This window comes from Bombina bombina, chromosome 1, assembly GCF_027579735.1.
Source record: "Bombina bombina isolate aBomBom1 chromosome 1, aBomBom1.pri, whole genome shotgun sequence".
Lineage (NCBI taxonomy): Eukaryota > Metazoa > Chordata > Amphibia > Anura > Bombinatoridae > Bombina > Bombina bombina.
Genome location: NC_069499.1, coordinates 1002061696 through 1002077967, shown reverse-complemented (window position 1 = coordinate 1002077967; position 16272 = coordinate 1002061696). Strand labels below are relative to the sequence as shown.

Here is a 16272-nt window from a genome sequence, read left to right as displayed (position 1 = left end):
TCAATTTGTGTCCTAGATAGAACAAAAGAAGACAGGTTAATAACATTCTCAATGTTCATGCATATTTCTGGAATGGTGTTGCTCTCCTCCTCTGTGGATAACGCCTGGGCTTGGGTACTTGGTCCTGGCTTGGACTTATACGATTTTCCTTGTCCCCCTCTGCGTATTTTTTTCGGCGTGCAGTGGATTGTGGATGGCCCTTCCCGATTTTTGACTGTGACACTGTATGAGATTCAAGTGCAAAAGATGTAACTTCCTCTGTACCTGAGGCAATCTCACCAGATGTTTCAATATCAGAGGAATCATAGTCATATTCAGTGTCAGTATCAGCAAATCTCACTTTTTTATTTTCAGACCCTCAACCTTTGTAGGTGCTTCTATATCTCCGTCTAATATTGGTTACAGTCCATTTATACACTTTGTTTTCCTCATAATCCTGTTTATCTCTCATAATCTTTTGTTTTTTGAAATTCCAAAGATTGTTTTTAAACTCAGTGATAACCTTCTGCAATTTAGTATCATACTTGGCAAAGTCTGGGTTATCACTGAGAGGACGTAAAAAAGACTGCAATTTCTGTTTTTCATTACCCAATTCTTGACGCAAAGATTTCTTATATTCAATCAGTAGATCAATAAGTGCTAAAGAGCACTCTGTAAGAATGAGGTTCCATTTATCAATAAAAGTCTGATCTGACACCTGAAAGGAGGGAAACTTTCTAATACGTAGGCCACGTGGAATACGCTGAGCCTTCTTGTACATCTGAAAACTTTTGATATCCATCTCAATTCTTGTATCATTTTTAGCAAAGTATCCATTTTGAAAAATAGGATATCTAAATTAGAGTTAGCCTCCTGTTCCATAGTATTCATTCTAATATTTTTTTTTTAAACTAATGGGGCACTGTTTTATTTATTATTTTTTTGTGAAATTAGAAGTTTACACGCTTGTAAAAGTTATTACACTCTTACATTAATTAGACTTATTTTGTAAATATAAATAGTGCTTTTTTTGTTGCATATATATTTTGTTACTAGATTTTTGACAATACACTTGTATATGTTTGTTGCATTGTTACCACAGTGATCTGCTTTGCCCACATACCTATTTTTCCTTTTCTATTGGCTATTCACTAATTAGGTTTTTTATAGTGCTAAAGATTGCACCACAGGTGTGTATAAAAGGCATAGAATTGTGGGTAATAGGCATGGTCACTGAGGATTGCTATGTAACAACATAAGGAAACGCGTCTGACCATTATTTCTTTTCCCTTACTGCTGCCTGTCATATGCTGCCTTTCTTCTTGCGTGTTGGAATATTTGGCCATCCGGCATATTTGGCTTGTTTTAGCCCTGTGATCAACATGTTCTAAAATAAAAGGTATATTTCAAGGCATATTCAATTGTTGAGTCTCATTGCTGCCGGGTGCGCTGGACTTTGTTGTTACAGTTTTTATCCTGCGGTAGGAAAGCTCCCTTGCCCCCCGTAACCGTGGATATGATCGAATCCAATCCTGGACAGAACAGAATCTTTCCTTGAAAAGGCAGAGACAACAGCCTCGACTTAGAGGTCATGTCCACAGACCAAGACTTTAGCCACACAGCCCTGCAAGCTAAAACGAAGAATCCTGAAACCTTTGTGCTTAGGCGAATAATTTGCATATTGGCATCACAAATGAAAGAATTGGAGACCTTCAACGCCTTAATCTTATCCTGTATCGTCGATGGAAGTCTCCCTCTCGACCATATCACACAGGGATTCACACCAATATGTCGCAGCTCCGGCAACCGCAGCTACAGTCGCTACCGGATGAAAAACAAACCCTGTGTGTTAAAACATTTTCCTTAACATGTTTTCCAACTTTTTATCCATGGGCTCTTTAAACGACTAACTATCCTCGATGGGAATAGTCATCCGCTTCGCGAGCGTAGAGATGGCACCATCCACCTTATGGACAGTCCCCCACAGCTCAAGCTGAGAGTCCGGAATGGGGAACAGTTTCTTAAAGGAAGAAAAGGGGGAAAAGGAAGAACCTAATCGCTCCCATTTATTCTTAATAATATTAGCCATCTTAACAGGAACCGGGAAGGTCTGAGGCACCACCCTGTCCTCGTATACCTTATCAAGCTTAGGAATCAAAGGTTGCTCCGGAAGCTTCGGCTCCGGGACCTCCAGAGTAGCAAGCACTTGCTTAAGTAAAAAACGCAAATTTTCCATACTAAACCTAAAGTCAGGCTCCTTCGCAGCCGGAGTATGAAATGACACAGACTTCGACCCAGAAGGAGCCTCCTCCGAAGAGTCGGAGTGGGCCTCGTCATCGTATAACGCCTCTGATATTTCCATTGGCGTACACAACACCTGGGCCGGACGCCATGATACGTCCTACGCTTGCGCTTAGCAGAACGTGGTAAGGCATGGATCACTTTTGATACCGCCGTTTGCAGTTGATCAGCAAAATCTGATGGCCAACGAATCTCTCCCGTAGGAGTAATGGTTGGATTGCATTCTAGTAGAAAATTGTCTTACTTCCGCTGAAAGTGCTGAAATTTCAGACGAAATTGAGCCCAACTCTTTTTTAATCATATCAAATTGAGGTGAAAATAAATCAGATAGTTGAGCAATCAGAGAGTCAGCGGAATTAGACAACGGTTCTAACGTATTATCGAAGCTGGCTTCGGGAGCTTTAGCTCTTTAATCTTTAACTTTACTCGGCATTCTGGGAGAGGAAGATTTCCCCTGTGATAAAAATGTATCCATGAATTAGAAAGGACAATATAGGAGTGAAACAATCATGCGTGCAAAAAAAAAAAAAAAAAAGTGACAAGAGTGACAAGGAGAACAAACAAACAAAAAAAACCTGAGTGGTACCGAGGAAACGGGGGAAGCCGAACCCTCCTAGTGAATTAAATATCGAATTGTTATTAGAATATGTCCCTATGACATATAAGGAGTGAAGAGTGAGGGAAAATAAGATTGAGCAGTGCTCCGGTGTACACCTTAAAAATACGTGAAAAGGACCGAGTAACGAAAATAATCCCAACAGCCAGGTTTGTATATAAGAACTCTTGACTATACGTTCACTAACAAAGTAAATATGATTTATCAGTAATACCCCAACACAAGAGAGAAGAGTGGATTTGTAGAAAAGAATTCACAACAGGCAACTATAGATGGAAACCAGGACCATTGCTTTTTTGGATAGCACCCAGAGGTTAAATTGTTCTATCTAGAAATACTAAAGAAGATCTTATAGGCTCAAGCTAGAGATCACTATACCCGGATTGGTAATAGCACCCTGAAAATGATGTATACACCTAGCTAAATAGTTCTCCCAGTAGGCTGAGATTTAATATAAAAAAAGAAGAACCCACATTAGCCAGCAATCTTTTAAGGAACAAATCAGATCGAATCTCACAATCGACAACACTTTTAAATTGCTGAAGATGGGAGTCTGAATTGAAGTTGTTTACAGAACATTACATTACATTAAAATGCATCTAGACAACATCTATAAAATAGTAAATTTTTTCATAACATTGAAATGCATCTGTACAATATGTCTTAACTCATACAACTAAAGAAGGAGAACACCAGCTGAAATAAGAAATCAGGGAGGTCTGGTGATGATCTTTCACTGTAACATTACCCTTCCTTTATTTCTCCCATCCCCTTTCCTGATCTTAAGAAAGGAAAAAAAAACTTGTTTCAGTAATTTCACCTAAAAAGAACCTGAATCTTACCACAACTAAACATAGACTTATAAAAAAGGCCGATCTTTTATATAGAATCAGTTAACTTTAAATTAAACTAAAGGATTGTGCAAGGATAGTAAGTCCTGTATATGATGAAGACAAAAAGCACAACCACCCAGTATCACAAAAGTATAGCTCTAAGAGCCGATATTGACACACTGGGGTGCCGGGCTAGAAAGCCAAGGTCCTGTCGCGCTATCCCACTCCTGTGGGGTGCACTACCTTTTACTTAGCCAGGAATGATAGGATCCTTATTCATAGAGCGGGTCCTTACCACTTGAGACCATTTTTTTTTAAATGTAGCAAAGTTCACCACAATGCGATGGCCCCAATGGAAGAGCTTATATTTTACCCCCGCAGCTATATTCAATGCCGCCACCGACAATAGTTCAGAGAGACAAGTCAAAAAGGCTACCTTTAAATGGAAGTAGTTCCCAATACCTCAGGGAGCCTGTACCTGCTTCTATCCCCTTGCCGGCTACTGCAGGATTTCCGCCAACAGGATCAAACTTGATTTACTTCAGCCTCTCACCAGGGAGCATCCGAAGGTGTGACCCGATGCCGGGTTTCGTAGGCAAACCGCTATTTCTGCAGACTCCAGGTATTAGGCACACATACCGGCAGGAGAGAGATCAACCCGGGGTAGGCTGCTAGACTCGATGTTATATGCTTAGCGCAGGACTAGGATCAGACTGTAGCTCACCAGGGAGCATCTGTAGAAGTGGCGCCAAGTCCGGGTCGGACACACAAACCCCGCTGCCAGCAGCTTCCTTCTGGATATCACACGGAGCTTCTAAGTGTTGTTTCGGTCAGGTCCGGTCCATCATAGACTGTATCAATTTCGCCAGGGTAAATCTTTATCATCAAAGACTTGAAAAACGGAGAGCCTTTTCTTTTAAAAGGTAAGCAACACAAAAGCAACTGCCGAGCAGCTGCAGCCAAACGGCTAATCAAGACTTCAAGCTCTAACGCGGGTCGAGACCCAGCTGAGCGCCACACTCGATATCCTCAGCAATTCCCAAGGCAAGTGGCGAAGAGCGGGGAGCTGATCACACGGCGTCCTCTCACAGCACCGGCATGCAGGTGAGCTGCATGGCTCCTACCCCAACGGAAGTCTGTATTCTGGAGTAATTGTTGGATCCTGGGGCGCTGCATGTGCACTCAGAGATGAAAGCAGGGAACGCACCTCACGGGACGGGGAGCCCTCAGAGGTGGACAGCTCAGTAGTACTAGATATCCCCTTAGTTTCAGATGTCGCAACTTTATCAAGGCATGTGGAACATAGTTGAGCAGGTTGATCTACAAGAACCTCCTCACAATAAATAAAGGAATGAGACTTTGTTAAAGAGGGAGTACCCTCTAATGCGTCAGAGTCCTCCATAGCTTGCGCTTTTATTATGGACTAGACTAGCTTAAAAAACAGGCACCTTTATACCACCAATGGCCGGGGCACTCACCACCTCCTATTACCCGGACTACAGAAAACGCTTTGTCTCCTATGCCGCTGATCAATAGAGGAAGTGAAAACTCACACCGGTCACCTGGGATGCCTTGCAGGACCGCCCCTGCACTAAGGAGAAAACGTGCAAAAATCGGCCACGCAAATACTCCAGGAAGTCAATCTGAAGTTCCACCATTGCCAAAGCCACATCTTGCACATAACGCAGCCATAACACAATAAACAATAGCATGTATAACCCCCCCTTTTCAATAATCCCATTACTAAGAACAGTAACCCTTGATTCCATAAGATAAAAGGTGCCACACTGTGACCCTGACTTCTGTGTTATCATTATGTATAAAAAAAATGAAACAATCTTACCAGAATCAATGCCGTAGAACAGGAAAACGGCCCTTCAAGTGTGACAGGTAGAAGCATCGCTCCTGACATGGACTTAAGTGCAGAAAGCAGGCAGCGAAACTCGTCAGCGCTGATTGCTTGTGGAGCTGTTAATATGAGTCGGGATAGTTTTGCAGAAAGACTCTCCCTGCATCTCTGGACTCTAACTTTCATCCAGGCAAACTCCAGTCCCATTCCGAAGAGTACTACGGTCCATAAGAGACTACTCTGAATCTTCGGCACTTCTCTGCCATCCTCCTGTGACGAAAGACAAAGAATGACTGGGGGATGAGGGGAGTGGGGGAGGTATTTAACCCTTTGACTGGGGTGTCTTTGCCTCCTCCTGGTGGCCAGGTTCTTATTTCCAAAAAGTAATTAATGAAGCCATGGACTCTCCTCCCCTTTAGATTGAAATATGTGTTTCAAGTGAATGCATCAGCATGTAGTAACACGGCCATATTTGAGGCTATATTACTAATGGCTTGCTAACTGTTGCGCACGAACAAAAAGGGGTTTATTGTGGGTGTTTGCACGTTTTGGAAGTAGCGTGTGTATTACAAGTTGAAAATGAATGCGTTTGCTCGAGCAAAATTAAATTTAACATGCGTCGGGATAGGGTAACTTCAGAGCTCTGGCTAACTGTTACATTTAAATAAAAAATTGCACAAAACAAATAAAAAATGCATTTAACAGTACAGTTACACTCAAAATAATTACACTAATAATTACAATAATAATTATACTAATCATTTTTTTTTAAAATTGAAATAAAATGTTATGAAGCCTCAAAGATATAAGGTCTCAGGTGTTAGAAAAAAGGCAGGCAAAGGGCTTTAACATAGAGATACATACATATACATGTCTAAATATGTATGTATATATGTGTGTACATATGTATTTATGTGTTTTACTGTACATATTTCACATTCCAATGTTCTTCAATTACAGAATAATGTTATTTTCTTCAATTACAGAATAGTGTTATTTTCATTCCTAAATACAAACTTTTATATATATATATATATATATATATATACACTGTGTGCACAATTATTAGGCAAGTGAGTATTTTGACCACATCATCCTCTTTATGCATGTTGTCTTACTCCAAGCTGTATAGGCTCGAAAGCCTACTACCAATTAAGCATATTAGGTGATGTGCATCTCTGTAATGAGAAGGGGTGTGGTCTAATGACATCAATACTCTATATCAGGTGTGCATAATTATTAGGCAACTTCATTTCCTTTGGCAAAATGGGTCAAAAGAAGGACTTAACAGGCTCAGAAAAGTCAAAAATAGTGAGATATCTTGCAGAGGGATGCAGCACTCTTAAAATTGCAAAGCTTCTGAAGCGTGATCATCGAACAATCAAGTGTTTCATTCAAAATAGTCAACAGGGTCGCAAGAAGCGTGTGGTAAAACCAAGGCGCAAAATAACTGCCCATGAACTGAGAAAAGTCAAGCGTGCAGCTGCCAAGATGCCACTTGCCACCAGTTTGGCCATATTTCAGAGCTGCAACATCACTAGAGTGCCCAAAAGCACAAGGTGTGCAATACTCAGAGACATGGCCAAGGTAAGAAAGGCTGAAAGACGACCACCACTGAACAAGACACACAAGCTGAAACGTCAAGACTGGGCCAAGAAATATCTCAAGACTGATTTTTCTAAGGCTTTATGGACTGATGAAATGAGAGTGAGTCTTGATGGGCCAGATGGATGGGCCCGTGGCTGGACTGGTAAAGGGCAGAGAGCTCCAGTCCGACCCAGACGCCAGCAAGGTGGAGGTGGAGTACTGGTTTGGGCTGGTATCATCAAAGATGAGCTTGTGGGGCCTTTTCGGGTTGAGGATGGAGTCAAGCTCAACTCCCAGTCCTACTGCCAGTTTCTGGAAGACACCTTCTTCAAGCAGTGGTACAGGAAGAAGTCTGCATTCTTCAAGAAAAACATGATTTTCATGCAGGACAATGCTCCATCACACGCGTCCAAGTACTCCACAGCGTGGCTGGCAAGAAAGGGTATAAAAGAAGAAAATCTAATGACATGGCCTCCTTGTTCACCTGATCTGAACCCCATTGAGAACCTGTGGTCCATCATCAAATGTGAGATTTACAAGGAGGGAAAACAGTACACCTCTCTGAACAGTGTCTGGGAGGCTGTGGTTGCTGCTGCACGCAATGTTGATGGTGAACAGATCAAAACACTGACAGAATCCATGGATGGCAGGTTTTTGAGTGTCCTTGCAAAGAAAGGTGGCTATATTGGTCACTGATTTGTTTTTGTTTTGTTTTTGAATGTCACAAATGTATATTTGTGAATGTTGAGATGTTATATTGGTTTCACTGGTAAAAATAAATAATTGAAATGGGTATATATTTGTTTTTTGTTAAGTTGCCTAATAATTATGCACAGTAATAGTCACCTGCACACACAGATATCCCCCTAAAATAGCTAAATCTAAAAACAAACTAAAAACTACTTCCAAAAATATTCAGCTTTGATATTAATGAGTTTTTTGGGTTCATTGAGAACATGGTTGTTGTTCAATAATAAAATTAATCCTCAAAAATACAACTTGCCTAATAATTCTGCACTCCCTGTATATATATATATATATATATATATATATATATATATATATATATATATATATATATGTGTGTGTGTGTGTGTGTGTGTATATATATTTATACCTGCATATATATTGCTAAAGATATATAGATATGTATTTTACATGAACAGTATCAGTTATATATTTCATAATAAAAAGTATATTATTTTCTATGTGAAGAACATAGGAATGTAAACTATGCATTTTGAACATTGTGTTCCTCAATTTAGATTTTAACACAGTCGGGTTTACGCAAATGAAAACATACGGCTAGATTACGAGTTGTGCTTTTTAACGCCCGTTGGTATTACGAGTCTTGCAGGTACAGGTGTAACGCTCACTTTTTTGACCGGACTTGGAAATACCGCAAATCCACTTACGTAAATTGCGTATCCTCTTTTTTCAATGGGACTTGCATAGCGCCGGTATTACGAGTCTGACAAAAAGTGAGTGGTACGCCCCCTGGTTCTCAGGTTATGATTGGCTTATTAGCCGTAGTGTTTCCCATTAAAGGAATAGACCTGTCTAGACTTCTAGTATGCAGTATCACATTTTCATACTGCATACTAGAAGTCTAGACAGGTCTATTCCTTTAATGGGAAACACTACGGCTAATAAGCCAATCATAACCTGAGAACCAGGGGGCGTGCCACCCAATCAGAGACTGAGATTACAGAGGCGCGCCAACCCTGGGTTTTTTAAACAAGACTGCTTCACTAAAAGAACATACTAACTCTTGAGAAAGTCAGGCCAGAGCCTGACGAAACGCGTAGAGGTTGTCAGTTCCATGCACACCACAAGGCCGACGACGCCCGGACATACTGCAGTGGACTCTTTCTCTCTTACACGACGTCCTGAGGTTTTCCGGAAGCCGGATGAAGGAGCGTGGAAGTCTGACTACCATCTTGACACAACAGATGCCGGTGACTGAAACGGAGGAGTGGTGATTGTGCTTAATTATATTTTTAACATTGTACGTGTATTCACTTCAACGTTGTATGTTGGTCTATTAAAGCTGTATTACTTTTAGAGTGGGTTGCGCTCTCTGTCTTTTTCCTTTCTACAGCATCTTTGAGAATCAGGAGCACAGCCCTGATCGTTACATGAGAGCAGCACCCACAGGTCCCAACACCACTTGGGAAGTATAGTATTTAACAATATATTATACTCACTTTAACACTTTGGGGTGATAAACAGCACAAGTGGTTGTATTTAACACTATCAGTATATATGTATATGGTACATTTGGTGTTTATACCACATTCACGCATGATTCACTGAGTTATGTACATATGATTTATTGAGCTACGTGTTTATGATTTTTAAATACTTGGCTACATGAAATTGATCTATTTATTATATTTCCGCATAGTCACTTATACACACGGTAAGAAGCGCAGCTTCAGCTATTGTGTTTGACTATAATAAACATATTAACCCCTAAACCGCCGCACTACCGCCTTGCAAACATTAGTTAAATATTAACCCCTAATCTGCCGTCCCTAACATCGCCGACACCTACCTACATTTATTAACCCCTAATCTGTGTCCCCAACGTCGCCGCCATTAAAGGGACGCCATTTTAGATTATGTCATTTAAAGGAACCTTCATTCAGTCTTAGCCGTCGGATGAAGAGGATGCTCCGCGTCGGATGTCTTGAAGATGGACCCGCTCTGCGCCGATTGGATGAAGATAGAAGATGCCGTCTGGATGAAGACTTCTGCCCATCTGGAGGACCACTTCGCCCGGCTTGGATGAAGACTTCTCCCGGCTTCGTTGAGGACTTCGGCCTAGTTGGATGAAGACTTCTCCCGGTAAGGTGATCTTCAAGGGGTTAGTGTTAGGTTTTTTTAAGGGGGTATTGGGTGGGTTTTAGAGTAGGGTTGGTTGTGTGGGTGGTGGGTTTTAATGTTGGGGGGGATTTGTAATTTTTTTTATAGGTAAAAGAGCTGATTACTTTGGGGCAATGCCCCGCAAAAGGCCCTTTTAAGGGCTATTTGTAATTTAGTGTAGGGTAGGGCTTTTTTTTTTTTTTTTTTTTGGGGGGGGGCTTTTTTATTTTGTTAGGGGGATTAGATTAGGTGTAATTAGTTTAAAAATCTTGTAATTTGTTTATTATTTTCTGTCATTTAGTTGGGGGGTTTTGTACTTTTAATAATTTTATTTAATTGTATTTAATTTAGGGAAATAATTTAATTATAGTGTAGTGTTAGGTTTTATTTTACAGGTAACTTTGTATTTATTTTAGCTAGGTAGTTATTAAATAGTTAATAACTATTTAATAGCTATTCTACCTAGTTAAAATAAATACAAAATTCCCTGTGAAATAAAAATAAATCCTAAACTAGCTACAATGCAACTATTAGTTATACTGTAGCTAGCTTAGGGTTTATTTCATAAGTAAGTATTTAGTTTTAAATAGGAATTATTTAGTTAATGATAGGAATTTTTATTTAGATTTATTTTAATTATATTTAAGTTAGGGGGTGTTAGGTTTAGGGTAAGACTTAGGTTTAGGGGTCAATACATTTAGTATAGTGGCGGCGACGTTGGGGGCGGCAGATTAGGGGTTAATAAATGTAGGTAGGTGTCGGCGATGTTAGGGCCGGCAGATTTGGGGTTAATAATATTTAACTAATGTTTGCGAGGCGGGAGTGTGGCGGTTTAGGGGTTAATATGTTTATTATAGTGGCGGCGACGTTGGGGGCGGCAGATTAGGGGTTAATAAATGTAGGTAGGTGGCAGCGACATTGGGGGCAGCAGAGTAGGGGTTAATAAATATAATGTAGGGTTCGGCGATGTTGGGGGCAGCAGATTTGGGGTTCATAAGTATAATGTAGGTGGTGGCGGTATCCGGAGCGGCAGATTAGGGGTTAATAATTATAATGTAGGTGTCGGCTATGTCGGGGGCACCAGATTAGGGGTTAATAAGTGTAAGATTAGGGGTGTTTAGACTCAGGGTTCATGATAGGGTGTTAGGTGTAGACATAAAATGTATTTCCCCATAGGAATCAATGGGGCTGCGTTAAGGAGCTTTACGCTGCTTTTTTGCAGGTGTTAGACTTTTTTTCAGCCAGTTGTCCCGTTGATTCCTATGGGGAAATCGTGCAGGAGCACTTTACACCAGCTCACCACTAACGTAAGCAGCGCTGGTATTGGAGTGCGGTAATGAGCAAAATTTTGCTCAACGCTCACTTCTTGTCTGGTTTGTAAAAACTCGTAATACCAGCGCTGTCTGTAAGTGAGCGGTGAACATAAACTGCTCGTTAGAACCGCACAGCCTCTAACGCAAAACTCGTAATCTAGGTGAATGTATTTTTAAGGCGCATTATTGAAATATAACATATAAAAAAAAATTCATATATGAAATTTTATTAAAAAAACAATTAAATAAAATAAGAACAAAAAAAGGTTTTAAAGCTCTACTTTTATTTTTGTATGAATGCAGAAAATATATACAGCTTGATATTAAACTTCCAACTCTTGTTTGTTCAATCCATTTAAGATAATGAAAGGATAGCAGACCATCATACTGAACCTGGTTGCAGTAAACAAGTTATAGTCTCCTATTGAAGCAAAATACCACTAATTGATATCAAAACCATCTTTTTTTTAGGTAACACCAGCAGAAGTTAAATGACTACACACAATGTCCTCATGGTCACCTACCTGCTCCTGCTTATGTTGAGTCATATGGGATTTAAGCTGGAAATAGCTGCTGAATTTGCTGGTACAAAACTGACAATGGTAGGAGCTGTCCACCAACACAACCGTCTTTGCATCTGCGCTCTCTGCAGTCTGACCCTCTGCTGTCTCCATGCTCTGTGTTGGAGCCTCTTCAGAAGGTGCTTCACTAGATGCTACAGGAAAATAAAAGAATATAACAGCCAAAAGTAGTTGCCCTAATTAACGTTTTAATGACTTCTGATATTTGCTTCTAGTTTGATGATGCCATCATAATATATAATAATAGATTTGTCAAACTGCACTGTGACTTCAGATCTCTTCAATGTCACTAGATGACTCAGAAGAAGGTGCACTTTAAGCAGAGAGACATTCATGAACACAGACTTTAAGAAAGAAAACACATTTGCTCACCCTCATTTCCTACACCTTCTAGAGCAGGTTGAGTAGAGTCAATGGAAACCACCTGCACAGCCACAGATCCTATGGAGTTGGGTGCTCTGGGCCAGACTTTGTGGGTCTGCATGTGTTTTTTTGCATTAGATTTCTGTGCAAATGCTCGGCCACATACTATACACTGAAATGGTTTCTCCCCTGTGTGGCTGTAAAAGAAAGAGAGATATATGAGGAACATCAAAATGGTCTTGGAGTAGAGGGTTTCATTGATATAACTAAGGGTTTTAGTGATATAACTACACAATGTGATCACAATTCAAGTTGTAGGAGGAGATTATCAATAATCAAGCTTCTGTTTATTGCCTAATATTTCATGCATCATATGCAAAACAGAAAGAGAAGCAGTCTGCCAGGAATGAACAGCAGCATCAACAGCTTGTTCTATGGCCCGGTTACCACCTGGAAGTAGCTTCTTTCTGCCCAATTGTGCTTTTCACAGAGGAAAAGTAGCCATAGAGAAAGCTATTATGCTATTGTTCGTTCCCAGGTTGAGTGCTTCTCTCTTTTAATTTATGCAAATTATGACTCTTAGGGAAGTCTCCCTAAGTGTGATGCGGGAATCCAGACGTGGACCCGTTGCTCAGTGTGCCTAGAGGGATATGGCTGCACCTCACTGACGAGGCCCCCACTAAGCCGAAACATACGTCTGGGGTTTTTCCGTTTCTCTCGTTCAGAGAGGGATTAGCTGGTATTTCGGGACTGGACTGAACTGTTAAGTCAGGATCAGACTGATATGCTACAGGAAAGTTCTTCTCTGTGAAAGGCACATGTTGAGCAAAAAGAGGCTGCTTCTTGGGTGGTAACTAGCCAAAGAACAAGCTATTATGCTATTGTTCGTTCCCAGGTTGAGCGCTTCTTTCTTTTAATTTATGCAAAATATGACTTTTAGGAAAGTCTCCCTAAGTGTGATGCAGGAATCCAAACGTGGACCCGTTGCTCAGTGTGCCTAGAGGGATATGGCTGCACCTCACTGACGAGACCCACACTAGGCCGAAACATACGTCTGGGGTTTTGCCGTTTCTCTTGTTCAGAGAGGGATTGCCTGGTATTTCGGGGCTGGACTGAACTGTTAAGTCAGGATCAGCCTGACATGCTACAGGAAAGTTCTTCTCTGTGAAAGGCACATGTTGAGCAAAAAAGGCTGCTTCTAGGGTGGTAACTAACCATAGAACAAGCTATTATGCTATTGTTCGTTCCCAGGTTGAACACTTCTCTCTTTTAATTTATGCAAATTAAGACTCTTAGGGAAGTCTCCCTAAGTGTGATGCGGGAATCCAGACGTGGACCCGTTGCTCAGTGTGCCTAGAGGGATATGGCTGCACCTCACTGACGAGACCCACACTAAGCCGAAACATACGTCTGGGGTTTTGCCGTTTCTCTCGTTCAGAGAGGGATTGCCTGGTATTTCGGGGCTGGACTGAACTGTTAAGTCAGGATCAAACTGATATGCTACAGGAAAGTTCTTCTCTGTGAAAGGCACATGTTGAGCAAAAAGAGGCTGCTTCTTGGGTGGTAACTAGCCATAGAACAAACTATTATGCTATTGTTCGTTCCTAGGTTGAGCGCTTCTTTCTTTTCTTTTATTTCATGCATCATACCTACTGAAGGAGGACCAGATCTTATGTCTTGCTTATCTTTCAATAACAGGATCAAAATTTGATGGGACAGTAGCTTCTTGTGGTCCCATGTAACTAACATTACATTACTCACAAGCTATTACAAAGATAGTATTAGATAATGACAATTATTATATTACTTTACACTTTATATTGGGTCCTTTCAGTATTATTAAATGTAAAGGGACAGTTAATGTTTCAAATAGGGCATGTAATTTTAAACAACTTTCCAATTTACTTTTATCACCAATTTAGCTTTGTTCTCTTGGTATTCTAAGTTGAATGCTAAACCTACTGTAGGAAGGCTGATATGATAATTTCTAAGCCCTTGAAGTCCGCCTCTTATCACATGCTTTTTTATTTGCTTTTCACAACAGGGGAGAGCTAGTTCATGTAAACCATATAGATAACATTGTGATCACGCCCGTGGATTGTGGCAGACACTGCACTAATTGGCTAAAATGAAAGTCAATAGATAATAAATAAAATGTCATGTGATCAGGGGGCTGTCAGAAGATGCTTAGATACATGTTAATCACAGAGGGAAAAAGTATATTAATATAACTGTGTTGGTTATGCAAAACTAGGGAATGAATAAAAAATAAAAATGTATGCTTACCTGATAAATTTATTTATTTCTTGACACAGTGAGTCCACGGATCATCATCAATTACTGTTGGGAATATCACTCCTGGCTAGCAGGAGGAGGCAAAGAGCACCACAGCAGAGCTGTTAATTCCCACAAACCCGAGTCATTCGACCAAAGGAAAAGGAGAGAAAGGAAAAAACACAAGGTACAGAAGTGCCTGAGGTTTATATAAAAAAAAAACTATCTGAAAACAGGGAGGGCCGTATCAAGAAAGAAATACATTTATCAGGTAAGCATACATTTTGTTTTCTTTCTAATGATACGGTGAGTCCACGGATCATCATCATCAATTACTGTTGGTAATCAATACTCAAGCTAGAGGACACAGGTGATAACGGGAGGGCAAGACAGGTAACCTACACAGAAGGCTACACAGCCTGCAGAACCTTTCTCCCAAAAGAAACCTCAGCCGAGGCAAAAGTATAAATTTTATAGAAATTAGAAAAAAGTTCTACAGAGGCCTCGTTCTTGAAGACCCAAGAAGAAGACACCTCCCTAGTGGAGAGAGCTGCAATTATCACAGGAAGTTGCTGACCAGCAGTCTCATAAACCCTACGAATAACACTTCTCAACCAGAGAGAAAGAGGAGTGGCATAAGCTTTCTGGCCTTTACTATCACCAGAAAAACAACAAACAATGCAGAGTTCTGACAAGGTCCCTTGCAGCCTGCAGAAAAAATTTAAGGGCCCACACAACGTTGTGCAACAGGCGTTCTTAATGAGAAGAAAGATTAGGATAGAGAGAAGGAACAGCAATTTCCTGATTAAAAATTCTGTCCAAAACAACCTTAGGAAGCAAACCAAACTTGATACAAAGAACTGCCTTATCTGCCCAAAATACGGGATAAGGAGAATCACACTGCAAAGCTGAGAGTTCGGAACCCTCCGAACAGAAGACATAGTAGAAGAAACAAAACTTTCCAAGATAACAACTTAATATCTATGGAATGCCTAGTCTCAAACGGAACCTGTTGTAAAACCCTTAAAAACAATGTTAAGGCTCCAAGGAGGAGCAACTGACTTAAACATAGGCCTGATTCTTACCAGGGCCTGATAAGGATTGTACATCCGGCACGTCCGCCAGACATTGTGCAGCAGAATGAATAGAGCAGAAAACTGACCCTACAGGGTCCTAACATATAACGCCTTCTCAATGACTTTCTGGAGAAAAGAAAAAAAAAAACCTTAGGATCCAGTAATATAGAATTATTTCTAGTGATAGGCTTACATCGCGCTTCATTATGCCGCACAAAACACTGACTACAGCTCTTAATTTGTGCATGACACTGGCATCAATAAAAAGGTACATAGAGTAAAGTATCACTCCGCTCCTAAGAATACCACAAAATCAGTGTAAGTTGTCAACAAAGAGAAAACACAATGAGTCCTTTAAGACACCATCACAGCTATGCAGCCCCTAAGAATTGGCGCCATACACGCGTTCACTTCAGACACTAGTCACTTCAGGCTACCTAAATTTTAAAGAACTAAAAATTAGATCTGAGCCCCAAGTAGATAACTCCTTCCTCTGCTATGAAGGGGATTAACCCCTAAGTCTCATGACTAATGTGCCTGCACACTGCTCTAAGCATCCATATGGATTTGTCCCACTAAAAGCAGAGGGTCCTTAAAATCTTCAGTGCCAGCCTTCTAGCCCCAGAAGAACA

General features: G+C 40.6%; 1 protein-coding gene across 1 annotated transcript in view; it reads right to left on the bottom strand.

The window, feature by feature from the left end:
• ZNF341 (zinc finger protein 341) overlaps positions 1 to 16272 on the bottom strand; it is a 186818-nt gene that overhangs the window by 96424 nt on the left and 74122 nt on the right. The window contains exons 8-9 of the mRNA XM_053716200.1: positions 12300 to 12487; positions 11871 to 12061 (exon numbers count right to left, since the gene is read on the bottom strand). Of these exons, the coding sequence (XP_053572175.1) occupies positions 11871 to 12061; positions 12300 to 12487 (379 nt within the window). The remainder of the gene's footprint in view (positions 1 to 11870; positions 12062 to 12299; positions 12488 to 16272) is intronic.